Source organism: Apteryx rowi, unplaced genomic scaffold (assembly GCF_003343035.1).
Source record: "Apteryx rowi isolate R43461 unplaced genomic scaffold, aptRow1 scaffold_411, whole genome shotgun sequence".
In the NCBI taxonomy this organism is placed as follows: domain Eukaryota; kingdom Metazoa; phylum Chordata; class Aves; order Apterygiformes; family Apterygidae; genus Apteryx; species Apteryx rowi.
The window spans coordinates 482,940-502,767 of NW_020450632.1; the positions used below are offsets into that span (position 1 = coordinate 482,940).

The 19,828-nt window shown below is 39.2% G+C and overlaps 1 protein-coding gene across 1 annotated transcript in view; it reads right to left on the reverse strand.

The window, feature by feature from the left end:
• The window catches only part of EIF3E (eukaryotic translation initiation factor 3 subunit E), a 28,760-nt gene extending 11,935 nt beyond the window's left edge, over window positions 1-16,825 (reverse strand). The window contains exons 1-8 of the mRNA XM_026075792.1: window positions 16,707-16,825; window positions 14,837-14,951; window positions 12,149-12,266; window positions 7,469-7,511; window positions 6,867-6,971; window positions 4,762-4,887; window positions 2,787-2,911; window positions 632-758 (exon numbers count right to left, since the gene is read on the reverse strand). Coding sequence (XP_025931577.1) covers window positions 632-758; window positions 2,787-2,911; window positions 4,762-4,887; window positions 6,867-6,971; window positions 7,469-7,511; window positions 12,149-12,266; window positions 14,837-14,951; window positions 16,707-16,796 — 849 coding nt within the window. The 5' untranslated portion in view covers window positions 16,797-16,825. The remainder of the gene's footprint in view (window positions 1-631; window positions 759-2,786; window positions 2,912-4,761; window positions 4,888-6,866; window positions 6,972-7,468; window positions 7,512-12,148; window positions 12,267-14,836; window positions 14,952-16,706) is intronic.
• Between the last annotated feature and the right edge of the window lie 3,003 nt (window positions 16,826-19,828).

Consider the following 19,828-nt stretch of genomic DNA (forward strand, 5'->3'; position numbering starts at 1 on the left):
TATATCATAGTTTACTGTTACTCACAATATATGTTATTATTACTGGAAGTGTTTGAAGCACGATGGCTTGCATACATGTTGCATGCTGATTTCAGGTGAAATCTTTGCTATAACACCCTCCCTCCCCCTGCCCCGGCTTGCTACCAAGCACCTTGAATCTACTATTTCTGCACCTGTTTACAACCTGGTATAGCTGTAACAACAGAAGCATTTTCAAGAAAATACATGCCAACTGGAACATACAACAAAGCACACAGTTCAATGGTTTTAAAATGCAAACAAGAGCTCCTAGTCATACAGCAATTCCTTTTAAGGATGCCTGAGAGAGAAGGCTTAGATCCAAAGCCACTTCACATATCTTGCTGAATTTTCTGTGTTTAATAATACAAAGAAAAGGAAAATGGAGTGCATATTCCATTTTACCCATTCCTTTTTAAAAGGTAAGGAGAAAATTTTATTCTGCCCTCCCACTAAATGATACTACATTTTACTTTATAATGAAAAATGAGCTAAATGAGAGAAAAGGAACACCAGAACATGCAAAAGTAATCCCAAAACATTTTCAGAAGAAAGTTGTTATAGCCTCTGTAAAAGTAAAACAGAGCCTATTAGAGAATGTTTTAGTCCTTACCTGCTGAATAACCTTGACTAAATCTTTCAATACTTGTCTACGTTTTCGAACATCCTTATTTGTTATGACTGCGGTAGTCAGGTATCGCAGGATATGTGGGCACATTGTCTGAATTGCATTGAGATACCTGAATAGAATAATCCAGACAAAGCTCAGATGATGCAGTTTTGCATCCAAATAGTAATCAAGACACATCAAGGCTTATACATTTTTTATGTAACACAATACAGGTTATGACTGCCCATTTACTCAAATATTCAAGGATGATTTGTTAACCTAAACCAGATTATGGGAACCTTGGTGCTTGGAAATTGACATCTGACCATGGCCAGGAGGAAGGAAGGGTGCAGTGCTACAACAGGGAGGAAAAACAAACCAAAACAAAAATCCCCACAGTCTATATGCTAAATCCAGGTCACCATTGCTGTCAGCTACACTGATTTCATGGGAGGGGAGGGAGTGAATRTGTGTGTGTTTGAGAACAAAAATGACTTCCTCTGGCATGACCATACAAGGCTGCAACTTTCCAGTTCAATTGTCTAATGAACTAACCCATATTTATAAGTGAGAAATATTATTTTCAGAAAAAATATGAAACAAAAAGGCAAAAAACCCCAGAAGTTACAAATCTACTGGGTTTATCGTGTAAAAATTCAGCCAGTTTTCTTTAGTACTCTATTTAATAGTCACCTGTCATGTAGTATGAAAAAAAAAAAAACCCCAAAACTTAATATACTACTGATAATTTCTCAGAGTTAACTTGTTCCAGACTCCTAGATCTGCATATAAGAAGTCGCTCCTCTCAAATAGCTGTAATGTTCCATTGCTCCTCATTCAATTTTCAATGCTATTCTTCTGAGATGTTCCTCAAGAATCCTTTTAAATAGGTTCTGCAATATCAAAATAGCATCTAGTGGACAATACCTTCCCCTACAGCCCTAAAAGGTGTGGTAGGAATTGGTAATCTGGCACAAGCAGTTGTTATCCTGTCTCTCTGAGCACCAGAAAAAAAAGGGCTAGTTCATTCTGCTTCACAGCCTGGATCCTTGAGGGGAAGCACAAGTATGAAGAAAAGCAGATCATACATCTAAACTCAAAAAACCCCCAAAAAACAAAACAAAACAAAACAAAACCCTTGGAAAAAAATTTAACTGTTAATAGCATTAGGATTTCTGAAGCATCTTCAGGCTTTGAGCTGAAAACACTGGACCTGGATGATGGAACCAAGTACACCACCACCAAGTCTGCAGATGACAGAACTGGGAGCAGTGGCTGATACACCAGAGGACTGTGCTGCCATTCAGAGGAACCTCAACAGGCTGGAAAGCTGGGCAGAGAAGAACCTCATGAAGTTCAACAAAGGCAAGTGCAGGGTCCTGCACCCAGGGAGGAATAACCCCATGCACCAGTACAGGCTGGGGGCCAATCAGCTGGAGAGCAGCTTTGCAGAGAAGGCCCTGGTGGACAACAAGCTGACCACGAGCCAACAATGTACCCTTGCAGCAAAGGCGACCAACGGTATCCTGCACTGTGTTAGGCAGAGCATTGCCAGCAGGTCGAGGGAGGTGATCCTTCCCCTCTAACTCAGCACTCGTGAGACACACCTGGAGTGCTGTGTCCAGTGCTGGGCTCCCCAGTACAAGAGAGACACGGAGCTACTGGAGCAAGTCCAGCAAAGGGCTAAGATGATGAAGGGACTGGAGCATCTCTTATGAGGAGAGGCTGAGAGAGCTGGGACTGTTTGGCCTGGAAAAGGGAAGGCTCAGGGGGGATCTTATCAATGTGTATAAATATGTGATGGGGGAGAGGTAAAGAAGACAGAGCCAGACTCTTCTCAGTGGCACCCAGTGACAGAACAAGAGGCAACGGGCACAAACTGAAACACTTCTTTCCTGTAAGGGTGGCTGAGCACTGGAACAGGTTGTCAGAGAGGTTGTAGAGTCTCCATCCTTGGAGATATTAAAAACCTGACTGGACACAGTCCTGAGCAACCTGCTCTCTAGCTGACTCCACTTGAGAAGGGTGGTTGAACTAAATGATCTCAACAGGTGCCTTCCAACCCCAACTATTCTGTGATAAGCTTGCATATTCATCTTCTACCTTCATTTTGTTTCAAAAAAACCCCAGCAACACAACACAGCACAACACAACTTACTGTGGCTGATAGAGAAAAAGGTCAATGATGTTGTCTCTCCCTTTAGGATGGTTGAAAAACACAAATAAAGACCAGTGGATAAGCCATGTTCTTTGCTGAAGAGACTGCAGTGGAGAGCTGACAGACTAAAAGAAAAAACACAACACTGATTTAAACCATGGTACCAAAAACAAAAAAAGCACACCACACACCCACCACACAGAAAATAGTTCATATAAACACTAATGCATAGAAACCTACAGTTGTTCAGCAATTTGTGATTTTCCACTGACTCTCTCTGGTTGCTGTCATTCTCAGGCCGAGTTTAACCTCCAGCTTTTTAACTTGTCAGCTGCTAAAGATAAATCTCCCAGAAGTTACAACCTAAGATACCAATTTTTCCAATATTATATTCCAAATTGTTTGCCCAAATTTGTATTCTGTTTTGGCAACTGTATTTTACTTTTCCAGAGATGACCAGGCTATCATATATAATTATTTCCCTTCTTAATCCTGAACTTTGTTTCAGCTCTTCCCCTCTTCTGATGTGCTTTGAGGAACTAAACTAGTTTCTCTAGCTTTTTACTTTTTTTCTCTTCTCTAAAGCCTAACAAGAGTATTTTGTCATGCAAAGCACATCTCAGACAGTGATGAAACACCACAATCACTTTCAGCCAGAAAATAAGAAGGTAATTATTTTCATTTAAACTGTTACGATACAAATAGAGTTTCAGCCTAAAGCACACAGACTTGCTCCAAATTTCAGCACCACTTCAAATAAAGGTTATAAAGCAACAGGCTGTGTCCATTCATTCTCAACAAAGTAATAATCACTCACAGGAGCATGACAACTAAGTATGATTTTGTCCTAAAAATCCTTTGAGTCTAGTGAAGTAGCCAAAGCTCATAGTGTTACTATAACCACATAGGTTCATAAAGCTCAGAAAGAAAAAAAAAGAAAAAAAATCAGAAAAGAAAGTCTGTTAGCATTAATTACCTGTCACCAACATAAAAAAAATTTGAGGCAGGGAGGCAAACCAGCTCCCCGCACCCTCAAGATTTTAATTTAGGACAGTAAAGCTCTCCTAAACTATTTCAGATATGGCCACTGAAGTCCCATGAGCAGACAATAAAACTATAAGGCTGAGTTCCTCAATATCTTAAGTAGCTCTAAATTAGAACTTGCAGACCCACACTTTCCCTTCATTTTCCTGGTGCTTGTCTGAACCTAGGAGGAGCTGGTGAGGAAGCTGAATTGGGTGAAAACTCATTGTTTTCCCCTGTCTCCTTGGGGATGGAGTGATACCACAACAAGGTCTGGTTCTTGCAAGAAACCTCTGCAAGTCACCAGCCCCCTAATATAAGCAGAAAAGCAACCAAGACAGCTTTCTAAGTTAAGCTTAGTAAGTTAACTTAGTAAAGATACTTTACTAAGTTAAAACAGCACAAGAAAGAGCAAGATAATTACTAGAGCCAGCAGAAGGAGAGAAGAGAGCAAGGAAACATTTATCCTCTAGACAAGCTCAGCTGCTTCTAAACTACACCCTTCAGAATGGTTTAAACTGTTGCAAAATAAAACCTGTATGTCCTCTGTCACAGCACTGATTAACTGTAAGCTACTGAAAGCTCCACTGAAAATATATTCACTAACAATTCCCAGTCATTTTCACACAATGATACCTTGCTCTCAAACTTACTCTTGACGGAAGTTCATTTTTACAGAGATTTCCAATAAACAAAAAATACAACTGTATTTCAAACAAGATAAAGGGAAGCATATCATTTGAAAGATGAAAGATTTCAATATTTCTTCACCATTACTTCTTAAGCATCCTTCTACTCTCCCACTACTCTCCCACTAACCTTTAAGAAATACATGAGTCTGTTAGTACAAGAGTGTGGTAAACTCCTAAGAGACTGGAAGTGCTTCATAAAGACAACCGCACTAGGCCCTCTAACTTCTTATCTTACCAAGATGATCAAGCTTTTTACTTACATTATTATCTATTGTCTCCTTTAATCTTGTGAGATCTTCCATGGCTGCATCCCAGTTCTGCATCAAAATTTCAGATGCCAGCTTTCCCCACAGAGAACTCAAAGCATTTCTATCTGTCGCTGGAACCTGTTTTCAGCAACAACAGCAAAGTCACATATTTTTTTTTCATTAAAAAAAAGTATTTTCTGGCACTACTTTTAACTTTACAACATGCCAGACTTGCATGGCTCTACCTTTCCAAATGATGTACTTTTAATAAAAAATAAAAAATAAAAAAAAAAATCAATTTAGACACAAAAGGGCAAGCACCATTAAAATTAGAAAATCTTGTCCCAAGCAAGACAAAGTTCCACACATACTGCAGATTCCTAAATTAAACAACAGAAAAGAACGAAATGGCTGAGCACCAGATGACACTTTTGTTCCAGATTTCTGAAACCACGTATGAATGCCTGTGAACTATTAATAGACACTTCTTATAAAGCAGGTTCCCCAAAAATCTGGTGACAGTAAGTAACCACATCACACAGGATAATGCTCAAAGTTCTTTCTGCTAAGGCTGTGACTAAAGCAGACTTCTTACAGGAGCGTCCTGTAAAACTACAACTTTGTAGTCATGAATTCCATTTCCTGGAATGGTAGTTGTAAGGTCAAACAATGTTAGTTTTATACAGGAACGAATTACACTAGGTCATTCAGAGTGTCAAATTCTATTGTAACTGTGATCTGAGAATAGTTCTTTTCATAGATTATGTTTCATCACACAACTTTAACAAATCTTCTCCCATCAGAAGTAGTAACAGAAGTCTTATACCAAGCTACAAGGACCAAAACCAGTACTTCACTTTTAGAAATTAATTTTATTTGACATATAAGAACATTATGCTAAGCTAGAATTAAAGCACAAAGAATTAAGGACAGCTACCCACAGGCCTAGAGAACAGAATTTTAGTTTCTTTCTCAGAATGTGAAATGTACATATAACACAAAGTCATATAGAAGAACACAGCTTTATCATCAATATTTAGACCAAGAATTCAATTCATTTCTACTTACAACACTAGTCCAAAAATTAATGATTCTCTTCACATTTCTCTTTCTTTAGTCAACTAGAGAAGAACTACTGTGCTTTACTTCAGCAGCATTTCACGAGATTTAGGATATTTTTAGATGGAACTAGGAAGTAGATAGCATGAAACAAAACCCTCGAAATGCAAATCACTATAGATTTTCAGCAATCATTTCACATATCTTCAAGATATAGGGTTTAGAAGTCATTACCTTCCAGAAAACCAAGGTGCCTATTTAGCAGGGAATTTTATTTAAGGAGGTTGATGTGCAGTACACTGCTTCCAAATCATGTCATTACAGTTAGCTATTCACAATAAACTGCCTTCAGATACTGCAGCTGTTCTAGCTACAGTATCTGGATTTTCAAGCAGTTACCTTAAATTTCCGTTTGTTCGTAAAATGGCACATTCACCGACCACTGACAATAAATTTACTGTGCTGAGATTCTTAGAAGACACTAAATCTTCATTCTCAAAATTCACTCCCACCATTAACAATGATATGAATTACAACAACATGAAAAGAGCTGGTTAAGAGACCACGGATCTGGTTCTACAGTTCTCATTTAAGCTGTTTACATTTCCCAGTTAGATGACTTTTAGTCTTAAATACTTCACAAAATTCAAGAGAAGACAGATGAGAGTTCAGATAAGGCAGCAGTTCAACATTACTACCGGTTACCTTCAATCTACCTGCAAGTTTTTCTCTACTGTTGGTAATCCCTGCACACAAAAACAAGTACTCATTTTGCTGTTATTTTAAATATTTTTTCCAGGGTATGTTTCCCACTGTAAACAAGAAATATTCCATAATTAAATCTAACCACAAGACTTACAAGTTTAAAGAAGAGCTCTCAATTCAGCATAAAAATAACAGAATTGCTGGACAACAGCCAGTGACAATTATTAATTATAAATCTGAAAAGCTTTTCAAGACTTCCTTGGTGCAAAGTAATTGTCTCAAAAAAGCTCATAAGTATTGTATTTTACTACAGATAACTAAAATGGTCTAAATATTTCATGAAAAGCACTTACCAAAACTCTAAAAAAGTAGAGGTATTCTGCAGCTCCTGAGTAGTTACCACATTCATACTGGAATTTTGCATACCTGTAGAGCGTATCTAGGTACTCCTGCCTAAACTGAAAAGGAACACAAAAAAGGTTTTCTTCACGAAGAGAGGAAAAAAAAAAAGTTGCTACAGGCTGTTACAGGAGCATTTTTTAACTGTAAAGATTTATTACAGACATGTAAGCAATCTTTAAAAACACTTCAAATTTGATATATGTTATAAACAGGAAAGACAGAAAAGAAAACCATTTTACTCTTAAGCTGTGCCATTGAATTAGTAATCATACTAATACTTGGAAAAAAAAAGGTGAAATTCTGCATTATGAAATTAAGCAAATTTTTTAGTTGCAAGTATACTAACATTAAGCTCCAACTTCATTTTTAAGACATGCACGTTCAAAGGCATTCAAATAAAATACTTGAGCACTAGGAATTCTACCTATTAGCTACATTCAAACTAGATAGGCCAGAATGTCAGTACCCAATTCTGCGGAACTGTTGGTTGTGGGGGAGTTTGGATGGAGGTGTTTAGAACCGCGTTCAAACAGATTAAATAATTAATACTTACACCATGCTTCTCAGCCAAATAGTCAAACAGCATTCGACCGTCCCTACAATAAAAAAGATAAAAACAGCTGTTTTTACAAAACAAACTGATTGCCACCATTTACTATGCAACACAACCTTGAGTTGTCAAAACAAAAATTATCTTGCCAAATAGCAAATAAATTGAAAGAAAAGATATTTTTCTGCTTGCTGTGTATACGCAATTACAGAAATAATGAACCCAAGTGTCATGAAATTAATAAAAAGTTTCAAAATCTGCTAAAATTAATATAATTAAAGAGTGGTGTCTGCAACAATAGCCAGAATTAAGAAAGAGCGGGGGCAGTGGAGGGAGGGTTAAATTTGACAGTATTCTTAACATTTTGACTATGAAAGCTAAGTTCTGATTTAGAGCTCTTCCCACTCTCACATTCTAATTCCACGGCAATTACTCAGGCCAAACAGTTTGAATTAGATAGCAGACAGGAAAATACCTGCCAAGACTAAAAAAGCCAAACAGAATTAGAAAGGAAATTTACCCCACTACTAACACTGGGATACACTGGTTAGCAAGCATCTCTCTACCACAGTAAATACCTGCAGAATACACAACTAAGAAAAATAAATCACCCCAGTAGGTTCTAAATCACTAGTTTACACATGCAATTACATTTAAGAAATTTCTTTATTCAAAGAGGACAATAAAAAGGCAACAGGTATTATCTTGATCAAAGGAAAGTTAAAGCCTCCAGTAGGCAAACTGAAGATAATCCACAATCAAGAAGCCATCGCTAAGAAAGAAGGCTTCATAACAGAAGCATTTCTAGGTTTAGAAAATAAGAGCTATCCAACACAAACCACTTGCAGAAGAATCTTGCCATAAGAGGGGGATATCCTAGATGGATGTCTCTATTACCTTACCAAACAAAAGAAAAAATGAAAACAAACTAGAAAAAGCTCTGTGAATACCATCTAGTCTTCTAGAAATCACCATACGTACAGGGTCAACAAATGCAATTCCACATGCAAGATAGTTCTCCTCTCAGTCCTCTCCCTGCTATTGCCATCAAGTAAAGAATCTGACATGTCAGCTTTTCGGTCATCCTGACTCAAAGTGAGCCATCAAGGGGCTACCCTCCATCCAAAGCTTAAAGCCAACTACATCATTAGACAGTAAAAGGAGATTCTYTTCCATGTCTAACAGCAAGCTGAAATTTTTGTGCAAGTCAGAAGTGTCATTCCATTTCTATAAACACCATTCTAGGAAGTGATGCATCACCAGGGCAAGCAAGCTGAATTTATTTATATAAATAGATCCATCTCCTTTAAAACACTCTGTAAGGTGTGTGTAACCATGCTACCTAACACTAATTGAGGCTTCAGGACTTTTATGTAATCTTTAAACTTATAGTGAGTGAACTACGTATTTGCTTTATGCACTTTTACTTCTGTAGAATGTTTCATTCAAGGAGTAAGACAACAGTAAAGCTTCTCGTACTTAAAGAAGCCTATGGAAATCCTGGAAAGGAAGACCTGGACAATTCAGAGAACTATCATGTTTGACAGAACATGTACCTGAGATTTAACTGAAGAAAAGAGTGTCAAACTATAAATTCCTCTTGAGACAAAGATGCAGTGAAAGTGCATGCAGAAGACACTTCCAGAGAGCATGGGGAAATCAACTGACTACAGAGCTAAAAGGTTGTTTAATTAGAAATTATGGTATATAGGTCAAGATTATACAGTGAAATGGCACATTGCCAAGGTAGCTAAGAATGACAGTCCTTAGGAATACTCTTGGAAGCAATAATCTCATGATTTTTTTCCAGTGGAACATACTTCAAGGGTGAGGGATATTGACTCTTCCTCTATAATTTTTAAAGTCTTAATGCCCTTCTCCAACAGCTGCATAGGAAAAAAAAAAAAAAAAGAAAAAGAAAAAAAGAGATTTTGGCTTATTCTTGAAAGAACCTCCACTTGCAAAATCTCTTTCACACATCATCTTCTACTATATCCCAATCAGACTTTGATCTTCTAAACAGCACTGTGATGAATCAAAAGTCATGAGCTAAAGGCCTGATAATATACATCTCTGAATTCGATACAAATAGGTCCAAATCACCAGCAGGTATTCACAAAAGTTAAAGAATCAAAAAGCTAGTATCTACTTATTTAAAGCACGTTCCTCAGGTCTAAGTAAATGATAGCTTTCAGCTCAACCTGATTCTCCCCCTTACCATAGAACTCCAACAATCTGGATTAGAAATTTTGTTAAACTAAAAAAAAACAACAGAAAAACCTTGTAAGCAGTAAAGCTTTCAGCTATTTTAAGAGTGAAATAGATATACCAGCTGTGAAACAAAACTTCTTGCATATGAAGATGAGCCTAGTGTTTCATAGCATTAGGCAGGTTATATTTCAGAATTTTTTTGAACATCATCTCTTGCTTCCAAACAGAGTGTTTATGCTCTGGAATCTGTACTACTGACCAACTTCTTTGAACCAAAGATCACATAACAGAATAATTCCTCCAAGAAACACTCATACTTGGAATTGCAACAAGATTTTTATGCAACAAAATTGTTTTTAAAAACTGGCTAGAGGCAATGCAAGAACTGAAGATCTCTATATATGAGTGAGAAGTTAAGTTAGGTCTGAAGAAAGACACAATAGCATCAGGGAATATCTTTTCTGAAATTTAAAATCGTCTCAGCTAATAACTTAGATGCAGTTAACTAACCTTCGCTTTCAAAGCTGTACTTTCAAAGGCTCCTGGCTTTGAATAACCACTCGGGTCACGGGCAAACATAAATCCTTTTCTTAATAGAAAGGATTAGGTGACATAAATATCCATGTAGAAGTCAGATGTAATGGTGGCTTACTTATACTGACAATGCTTTTTGCAGCAGAAGCTTAAGTATTTTCCATTGATTACAGAACAGAAAAAAGCTATTTTTTCCTGAAATGCTGAAAAACTGATGAATTTCATTATTTCCATTGAAATGTTGTTTCACATATGCACCAAGACTCAATGTGCTGTATGTCACCATTTCTGCATCAACTGCATTCTAGGTTAGATTATAACAAATTCTGCAAACCATGTGCAGAGTAGAGATAAAACGTGTACTGGTTATCTACATATGCCAAAAGGATGATCAGATTTGAGTAAATTTGAGGGGGAAGAGAAGGGGTGAAAAAAAAGGTGAGAGGGTGCATCGACTCTAGTCTAAACACTAGAATTTGAAAAACATTGGTACCTTCAGAGAGAACATCAGCTGAGGTAAAGTAGTCTAAATGATCTTTTAACACAAGTGACAGCCACCATCTTTGTAGCTTCTTAAGAGCTTGCCAACAATAAACCTAAATAAAGGATTCACCTTCAAACTCAAGTGGAGCCATGTATGCTCCTGGGATACATCTGATGTGGTACACACTATCTGAAATCTTCAAGCAGATGAGGCTGAATAACAAATCTATCTAGTTAACTTTCCAGAGAACGTTTGACACATTTACAACAGTGATAACAAGCATTTCTAACGTAAAGACAAGCAGTAACTTAAACTAAATGAATATTTTTTCATCTCTCTGTTGAACTGGCACAACTACTTCTTCAACTACTACAGCCGAATCCTTTCCTAAGGGGACTGATGTAGGCTTAACCATATGAAACCCCTCACAGACCTTAGAATGTAAGGTTTAGACAGACTCATTCCACTTTAATTACTCTCACAAGCAAAGTGAGGAGAGATCACACATCTTCCTCAAACTGCAAAGCTAAGGTTTTGTGTGGCATATTTTAACAACATGAGCACCTATAGTATTAGACCCCAAATTCATGTTCAGTTTTGGCATCCTAAGTTCATAGCTGCAATAAGGAAAATTCCAGTTTTCTCACAAAGAGGGTGACCATGCACTGGAACAGCTTGCCCAGAGAGTCTATGAAATCTCCATCCTTGGAGATATTCCAAACTCAACCAGACAAAGCCCTGAGCAACCTGATGGGAGGTAGTCCTGCTTTGACTAGGGAGCTTGACCTCCTTCCCAGAGGTTCCTTAAGAACTATTCCATGATTCTAGAATTATCAAAGTCTCAGCCCAGAGGACTGACCCCCACCCCCCAAATCCTTAAAACTCGGCACTGTTCCTTAAAAAGGTTATTAGAAGCAGTACCTTTCATCAACAAGTTGGCCGGTTCAGAAGGGGGAGGCTGGGGTGGGAAGGAAAACGGGACACAGGGATAGACAGGACTCCTGAAAGAAACATGCCCTAGGAGGCTGAAAGGGTGCATATCCACCAGGCCTCCTAGAGTAAGGATGACAACATTCCATAATCCTCTGTCGAAGATAGAAAAGAGAGAGAAGACCTCCTAGAAAAGGGGATCTAAATTGTTTCATCCCCTATTCCCTCCAAAAATCATCCTTGGCTGCAATCTGACAGCACCTTATGACTAAATGAGTGTCATTTGTCCCCAGTTGATTCAGTTAAGTATTAAGAGGAAAGAGAAGCCTTATGTACTGCAGATAAAAGCACAGAAAAGAGTAAGTGGTGTGTGGCCATTTCAACCACATCACCACAGGCACTACTTAAATACTGGCTGGAAATAAAAATGCCTTTTTTTGCAGTGGCTACACAGAGAACATTCCTATCCTCACATCCAAGAGGTACCAATAAATCTTCTCAGGAAAGTTAATTTTAAGAATTACCTAGTGGACTGCATTTGCCTTGTAGTCTCTGGATCTTCAAACATCTTGACAATAGGTTCAGTTTCTGCCTGAAGCTGTTTCAGCTGTGCAACAACAGTAGTTCTCTTTTCACGCAAAGCTAAACAAAACAAACAAACAAAATTGACATAATGCTTAAAATTTTTAAAGGAGATCAACTGCAGTTATCTGATGCTGATAGCACAGTTCAACTCCATGTCTTCTCAATTCCCATCTAGCTTGTCTTCTCATCTCAGTCAAGTTACAAAAATAGAGGTATCCAACAACTCCTTAACTGAAAAAGTTTCTATCATTTGGTCCCTTTATCCACAGTGCAGTTCTAATCAAGCCACTAAAGAGCAGATAGCTACAGCAGAGTCACTAAAAGCCTGAAGATACCCCGTCTAATACAGGGGGAGGAATGGCCTTTTAGATAAGTTTTCTTATTCCAGATCAGCTTGGAAAGGTTAGAAAAAAAGCAAACATAATGGTATGATACTGCTAAGACCAATTTTCTTTTAATTGACAAGGTCCTAAAGCTCACATTTAGAATACTCACCTGAAAGTTGAGAGGAAGAAAAGAATTTATAGGCAGCTCAATCTGCAAAATTATGATTTGAAATATTGTGTGTGCCTAATTAGATCATTAAATCTTTTCTGGAAATCAGTAGGAATAGAACTTACATGTTTAGGACTATTTTACATCTGCTTTAGATTATTTTACACAGATCCAAACTTTTCCACCCAGTGCTACCACATGCAATAAAGCAAATACTTAAACAAAACTCTGAAAAGCCTAAGTGCTAAAATAACCAGAAAAGCAGCAGTTTGAAATTGGCTATGTGAGCAAAGAAATTTATGGGATCAGACAACCCAAGACCAAGTCCCAGTAGAGATCAGTACGCAGGAAAGGATGAAAGCACACCAGGACATTTAATGCCACAGTGAATCTATTTGACATTTCTTTTGTGATTATGACTATGCATGTATTTGTAAGTGAGGTCCAAAGTGGATGAACACCATAATGGTGACCCAGTCTAAATCTGAGAATGACTTGCCTGATAAGAAGTATTCCAGTAAGGAGAAATTATCTCCAACTTCAGAAGAATCTTGAGATTATAGAAAAGGAAGGGGAAGAAACGAAAGCAAAACCACTCAGTTAACTTACTAAGAGTACAAAAATGTTTTTCTGTGACATCTCCCAGCTCTAGGACTGTAAGTTGATCTTACAGAAGACAAGACAAAAGCAAGTATACATTACACACAGACATTACAAAGCATAGCAGCATAAGTCAACTTAGCTGTGACTAGTTACAACAGTAAGATTTAAAAACAAAGTTTAGTAGAAAATTGTAATGAAGCCAGCAAGTCTTCAGATAAAAATACCCTGTCCATACCATCTTGGTAAGTGTTGATGTACGAAATGACACATATCAGAAAGCTCTCACAGTAAGTGAAGACCTCTTTACAAAAAACTGCACAAGCAAACACCCTGAACTACTGATTCCATAATGTATTACTTCTGCTTAAGTTAATTTTATACTGTTGAACCATTGTTGCTAGTCTTACGCATCATCGCATATACATCCATAAACAACAATATCTATGCTAGGATCTCGAAAATTTGGTCAAAATGTTGGATTCAACACCCATAACTATCAGTTCTCCTCACATATTTCAGAAGGGACTAATTGCCAACTCTTCCACTTAAAAGAACCTGAACAGAATAAGATTCAGAGGCAGAAGAAGAATAGTTGGATTTTGTACCTGACTAGGCAACAGCATCCAAGCCTCTTCCTCCTAAGCTGCAGCTAAGATACTGTTGTCCCACTACAGTTTAGCAAAATATGAGGAACTCCATAGAATGAAAAAAAGATATGGGAAATGAGGTGGCGGGGGGAAAGTGGATATTCAAAAACCAGGGTTGGAGGGGTGGAACTCAAACACAACCAGAAAAACCAAAACCACATAGGATAGAAATTACAGGAAAAAAGGATGTTCTATTTCTCTGCTTTTCCCAAGTGGCATGTGGGAAAATAAAAATTACAGAAGTAACTACGAAAGCCCCCCCCCCCCCAAAAAAAACCACACAAAAACAAAAAAACACACAGAGAGTACAAGAGGAGGTTAATTTTTCATATGCTACTATGATTTCATTTGGAGTTTCTTCCCCTAGAGGAAATAGTAATTTACCTGTTGACAAAAGTGAGTAACACATGCACTTTCACCTGCAACACTTACGTATTTCCTCAAAATCTAAAATATCAGCCACAAAACAGACAAATTAATGGAATTACTTATAACAGAAATCCACTCTTAATACAGTGTATACTTTAAAGAAAAAGTTATACTGACCCCAAAGTACTGTTCAATATTGTCTAATTTTACAGGTGAAAGATCAGATGCAACTCTATTAGGCTCTACCACTGAAGCGCTTAGAATGACCAAGACTGCACTGAAGTACTTCACATATCACTCAAAGTCTAAGTTTGTAAAAGACAAAAGTTCACACTTTTCAGAATTAGGGGAGACTACTTGTTTCAGTAACGCACACTTTTTTCTTAAGGTCAAAGTTACTAAACAGCATTCTAGTTTTCAAGGGCAACAGGCAAATTACTACTAGCTGTTTATTATCTTATATACAAAAGTTGTAAAATTTGCAATTATTTCACTTCTAAATGAGCAGCTTACCATGAGGAATTTCATCGGAATAAAGATTTTTGTACACATCCATAGCAAAATCCACCATGTTGGTATCGCTAAGAAGATCCAGTTTTCCTTGGAGTAGTTCTTTCTCATTGTATATCTAAAATCAAGAATTATTAACAGATTTCTTTGAATACAATAAAATGGTCTCCAATTAATGTAAGTATTTACCCTTATAGGACAAGTTATTTATAAATTTTGTCAAATTATTTAATTTTAAACATCAAATCTCACAGCTTTTCAGTGTTTCACAGTTTCTTTGTCATTTGCACAGTCAACATTCCCAATCTTGATATCAATTTTTTTCTATTTATGAATACCTACACTTCTAAAGATAATTAGAAGACAAATAGCATTCTAGATGACTTTTCCTAATGAAAGCCAATTAGTTACTTAATGGGCCAAAACAGATATTGATCCATGAAAAAAATCCATCATGAACATTTTGACCTGGTTTTGCAGTTCTGACCCCAGAACTTAAACAGATGCAACCCACAGGTGAAGTTCAGTAAATACTTTTCAAGAAAGAGCATGCTAAACAGTTTAGACTCACCAAATAATTTAAAGTGGATCTCAGGAAAGTTATTCGGGGTCAAACTTATCATTTAATTCTAACACAGATTAGTGTAAAATATGTTACTAGGTCTACAACATAAAAGCAAATTTAATATAGCTTGTGTAATTATTTGGTGTTCTTTTAAACTTGTTCAGTTATTTTTAAAAGTTCCTACCCCATAATTTAGCTATCAGTTGTATACTGCTGTTACATCTTCAGGATGTAGGTGGGGACCTAAACTTACGTATATCCCCAAACTACATCTGCATGGAGGCTGTATTACAATCCATTGCATCACAGTTACAGACATCTCGGATGGAAAATCCACAAGAGATTAATTCAGTTTTGAACACCATTTTGTTCAAGTGCAGCCTAGCAAAAATAACAAGGTTTAGTTAACTTCAACTGGGTTTAGTTAACTTCAACTGGGTTAACTCCAAAACACCAAAAATAATGCCCCTAAGACAACAGACATCAAGCAGAGCTATACGCAAGATACAAAGACATGGTAGGTTAAACTGTTTCACTGTATGCAGGCTTGATTCTGAAACCTAAAATAATATTTATTTCAAAATTCAAGGCTTATAATTTTGTTTCCATTCATTTTAAAATGAAACARGTAGATGCTTCAGACGAACTAAACTCTCATCAATTTTAACCGACGTATTTGCTTCGTTTTTTGAGTTCCCTTTAATTTTTATTAATATAATTAAATAGGAAAGACCAACGGGAGGACTTGCGCTGCAGTTAAGCGCAAACGCGGCAAGTCTGGCGATGACGGCAGCTTTCACTCGAGCCGGTTCGCACCGAGGCCTGCACTGACGCAAACCCCCGCACTGCCCCTGCGGCCCGCGGAGCAGCTTACAGGCACCAAGCCGCGGCGGCAGGGAGAGCTCCTCTCCTTCCCTCCCCAGGCCGGGGCGCGGAAGTGAACCGGGCCAAACGCAAGGAGGGGGGAAGAGGAACCCCCCCCTCCCGGGAGCCGCACCGCAGAGGAGCGGCCCCCCCGGCCCGCCGCCCTGCTCCTTCCCGGCGGGGAGGGCCCACGCGCCTCTTCCGCGCCGCCCCCCCCCACGCAGCGCCGCGGCTCCAGGACCGCCCCAAGCCCCCCCCACCGCGGGCAGCGAGCGCCGAGCGCCCCCGCAGGCCGGGCCCAGCCCGGGGGCGCCAGGCGCGGCAGGGCCTGGCCCCTCGGGGAGCCCCGGGCCCGCGAAGGGAACCGTTCGGCGGCACCGCCCGCCACTCCCCCGCGCCCCGCAGCGGTGGGGCCGGCTGCCCAGCTGCGGGATGGCCCCGTACCTCCTTGACGGAGAGGAACTCGAGCAGGGGGAAGACCAAGTGCCGGTCCAAGAAGTGCGCGATTCTGGTGGTCAAGTCGTACTCCGCCATCTTGGGACCGGGAGAGGAAAGGCGCGGGGCGGGACTCGGCCGCGGCGACGCGCCAGGCACGCGGCGGCAGTTGAGGGCCGTGCGCCTGCGCCCCGCCTGCGCGTGCGCCTGCGCAGGCTCGCCCTGCGGGGAGGGGGGAGCAGCGGCGCGCGCCTGCGCGAGGCCTTTTCCCTGCCGTGCGCGGCCCTTGGGAGGGCGTGCGGTCTGGCTGTCTGGGGGGACCGTTACGGGGCTTCCGCGCGGGGCCTAAGGCCTCTCGTAGCGGCATGAAAGGAGAAGCTGGGCTGAGTCTCGGGATCCTCCCAGCCTCCCTTGAGGCGGCTGCAGAGCCCGGCCGGGTGCGCGGCGCAGCGGGACTGGAGCGTTGTGGGGGTGGGGGCAGGGCCCTGCCCGAAGCTTGCCTCAGCCTGGACGGCAACGGTGGCCCGAGCCGTTACTAAGCGTTCAGAGTTTGCCTGTTGCGGTTGAGTCAGTTTGTCAGAAATTGAGTTCAGAGATGATTCAAATCCCTTTTTGGAAAGGGTGTGGAGTGGCCTTGAGATGTGGGCCCTGCCCCGCTGCTGTGTGCTCAGTGTGGAAACTTGACCTGGTTGAATCTGGGAAAGAGGAACAGGAAGGGGGCCTGAACTGGTTTTGGCCCCAAGAGAAACCTGTTAAATTTGACCATGGAGTTGTTAGTTGTGGGTGTGTGACTGATGAGATATGACAGGGAAGCTGGGGCTGTAGTGGACAACCGCTGCCAGAGTGGAACCCAAGGAAAGATGTGCTAGCGTTGCTGGGCTTAGCAACAGAAACATGGAATCACTAATACAGACCGTAGCTGGGGTATATATTTCTTGTAGTCAGCGTAAGGAACATCAGCAAGTTTACGGAGGTGTTTAACTTACCAGAACATTGAAAAAAGTGTAAAATGCACTTCATGTTCTTATAGCTTATAAGAATATATTAAAAAGCCTAGAAAGAAGCATTCTCCAACCATATCAGGTGGGATTGTTGGATATCTGGTTCCTTTTCAAGTGACCTGACTGCCTTTTTATCTTTTTTATATTAATCTATTTTTTTCTTTTATTGCTATTTTAAGTGGGAGGTTAGAGCTGCTAGTCAAAGAAAATGTACACCTTCACATCTCAGATCATTTAGACTTACTGTTAGTACATGTTAAGTCTGTGCATATTGATCAGGTTTGCCTGAGGTACTTGTTTTTTATTTGCTTTGTTGTAGGTTTTTTACATCCATTGAAGTATAGTTTTCATACGGGGACAGAGAATCATTGTTGATGAGAATGATATTCCAGAAAACTGTGTGATAAGAAATGTAGTTTTGCTTTACGAAGACACTTATGGAGTCCTGAAAATGTTTTTGAAATATGTGGTCTAGGATGCTGTCAGATACATGGCGTGTGTAAAGCACAAGGCCATGTCTACCATAGATGTGGTCTATGTTGAAGTACCAAGCCTGTATCTTGTATCAGTTAGAGGTTAAATCTATATCAACAGCTAAAGCAGGTAAGTGAGACTTCTTAGAGGCAGTTGCTTTTCCATAGTTAGTCTTCTTGTTCCTGCTTTCTGTGAAGAGTACTTCATACAGTTATTCCTGCCTGGCTTGAATTCTGGTGGGTCAAGAGGAACTTTCTAGCCCATAACACTGGAGAACTTTTCTTCTGGAAGTGTAATGTTAATTGTGACTCATTTTAAAATAAGCTTTGTGTGACATGTCTTTTCTCATAGTCTTTGCATTTGATAAAAAGATGATACTGATGCATTTGTAACTGGCATTCAAAACCTGCCATAGTTGGAGAGTCTATGTCTTGTTTCTCTTAGTTTGTTATTCTCAGTGTAGGCCTTATAGAGGCATTGGATACAATGACAGCAAACCCTTTTCTTTATATAATAATAAAATTGAGACATGCAGTTGAGGGAAGGAGATACTGATAAAAGAAGATGTAATTGTAAAAAGTGTACTGTTTTGGAGGAGCACTCATTTTCCTCAGCAGTGCTCACTACTTTTTTTTTTTTTTAATCATAATAAATTATTTGGCATTCAGTCATGCATTTGGTTCACTCTGAAATAAATCTCTTGCCTTACTGTATGTAGCATCTTCACTACCTCCAATTCAATTCGGAAGTGTACTCATAACAGTGACAAAACAGGTAGCAAATAGCGTAGATAAAAATTATTTTAGAAAATTTTCTAAAATCCTTATTGTAACCAAAACCTGATTGCTTTTAATCATTAATTTACTGGCCTACTGTAATTAAAAGTGACAACAAACTGGAGATCAAGCTGAAAGTCAGCTAAAATGCATCTACTTTTATTCTTAAAGGTTGATTAAGAAGGAGAGGGAAGAGTGTTTCCCTTTTGGCATGTGTTTATTTTAAGTACTGAAAACTAAAACTCATGAATTATGTGACTTTTTAAACCTTTTGGTTTTAGGTGAAATTTTTGGGATGTGTATAGTAGAAGCTACTACAGCTACATTTCGATAAATCCAGCTATGCGTGACAGATTATTGAAGGGTATGTGAGTTTCCGAATCCTGTGTATGTTTAGTGCATAAAAATATGCTGTCAAAAGGATGAGAAAGAACCTGTTGTCAAAGCTCACTTTAATGATTTTGGAGGATGTAGATTTGAAGCTATATAGATCTGTAGTACTTTTTCACATTAAGTATCCAGCTAGACTATTGGTTTGGAATCTGCAAAATATTATTAAAAGCACTCATGTTGATCAAACGTGATTCAGTGAAAGGTGAAACTCTTTTCAGCTCTGTTGCAGTGAAGTAATGTGCTTTGGTTTGTTGACAGCACTGCAAAAACGCTGCTTCTCAATGTCTAGAGGCAAATACACAATATTGAATTAGGTTTACCAGGACTTTTACGTTAAGTTATCATGAACATTTCCAGTTTTAATAGGGGTTCTCTTAGGTTTGCAAATTTTTGCTTCACTGATAAAGATGCTTACTGCAGCGCTGGGCAGTTTTTTACTGATATAACTATAGTTTGGACTGGTTAAAATATTAAAAAAATTAATTGT